Genomic DNA, 1,365 nt, shown 5'->3' with positions numbered 1-1,365 from the left:
ACCCTCTTCAAGTAGTACACCTCTGGTATAATTCCAATTGGCGGGACCTAAAAACCGCTCTGGCATCCAAAGACATACTCTACCGAGATAATATGCCAATAAAAATCCTAAGGATACGGACCAAGCCTTGGAACCGAAGACTGAAGCTAGGCCAGCGTTTTCGGTACGGCACATATGCGTCTATTAGCGCAGTGCACCTCATGCACGAGTCCGGATCAGGCGATTCACACTTATGGAAATTAAACACATCGTGCTGACAATGACGGTGGAACTGCGAGACTTCGGCCCGATGAATAAGACTGATGCATTGCCGTGAGATGCTGCTATCATGTGCGGACCGGCTGTAGTAGCGCCCCTCTTAAAGTAATACACCTCTTGTATAATTCCGATTGGCGAGACCTAAAAACCACTCTGAAAGGCAAAGACACACCCCGCCGAGATAACATCCCGACACGAACCCTGAGGAACAAAGCCAAGCCCCGGGAACCGGAGGACCGAAACAAAGGCAACGGTTTAGGTACGGTACATATACGTTTAGTCGTGCGGTGCACCTGAAACAAGAGCCCTTACAACGCGATTCACACTAGTAGAAATAAACACATTGTGCCGACAATGTCGGCTGAGCTGCAATGGTTTGATTCAATGAATAAGACTCATGCACTGTCGTGGGATGTCACCATCATGTGCGGACAGACTGTAGTAGCACCTTCTTAAAGTAGTGCGCCTCTTGCATAATTCGTTGGCGAGACCTGAGAACGGCTTTGTCATCCAAAGACACACTGTACCGAAATAACGTGTCAACAGCAATTCTAAGAGAACGGACCAAGCCCCGGAAACCGAAGACCGAAGCGAGGCCAACGTTTTCGGTACGGTACATATATATTTATAAGCGCAGCGTACCTTATACCATCGTCAGCAAGATGTGTTTAGTCCTAATAAGTGTGAATCGCATGATCCGGACTCGTGTGTGAGGTGCACTACGCTAACAGACGTATATGTACCGTACCGAAAACGCTGGCCTTGCTTCAGTCTTCGTTTCCGGGGCTTGGTCCGTTTGCTTAGCGTGGCTGTTGGCATATTATCTCGGCAGAGTACGTCTTTGGATGTCAGAGTGGTTTCTAGGTCTCGCCAATTGGAATTATACAAGAGGTGTACTACTTGAAGAGGGTGCTACTGCATCCGTCCGCCAGATGGCAACGTCTGACGGCAATGCATGAGTCTTATTCATCGGACCGAAGTCTTGCATATCCACCCGACATCATCAGCAAGATGTGTTTGGTCCTAATAAGTGTGAATCGCAATGATCCGGACTCGTATGAGGTGGGTGCACTACGCTAACAGACGTATATGTACCGTACCGAAAAC

The 1,365-nt window shown here is 48.5% G+C and overlaps 1 protein-coding gene across 1 annotated transcript in view; it reads left to right on the top strand.

The window, feature by feature from the left end:
• Window positions 1-1,315: 1,315 nt before the first annotated feature.
• Window positions 1,316-1,365, top strand: part of LOC119102285 (transmembrane and coiled-coil domains protein 2) — a 6,233-nt gene continuing 6,183 nt past the window's right edge. Inside the window, exon 1 of the mRNA XM_037225650.1 lies at window positions 1,316-1,320. Within this exon, the coding sequence (XP_037081545.1) occupies window positions 1,316-1,320 (5 nt within the window). The remainder of the gene's footprint in view (window positions 1,321-1,365) is intronic.

The sequence above is a fragment of the Pollicipes pollicipes genome, unplaced genomic scaffold (genome assembly GCF_011947565.3).
Source record: "Pollicipes pollicipes isolate AB1234 unplaced genomic scaffold, Ppol_2.1 Scaffold_5724;HRSCAF=6776_pilon_pilon_pilon, whole genome shotgun sequence".
NCBI lineage: Eukaryota > Metazoa > Arthropoda > Thecostraca > Pollicipedomorpha > Pollicipedidae > Pollicipes > Pollicipes pollicipes.
The sequence above is the reverse complement of the archived record's forward strand: the minus strand, read 5'-3'. Positions and strand labels throughout refer to the sequence as shown.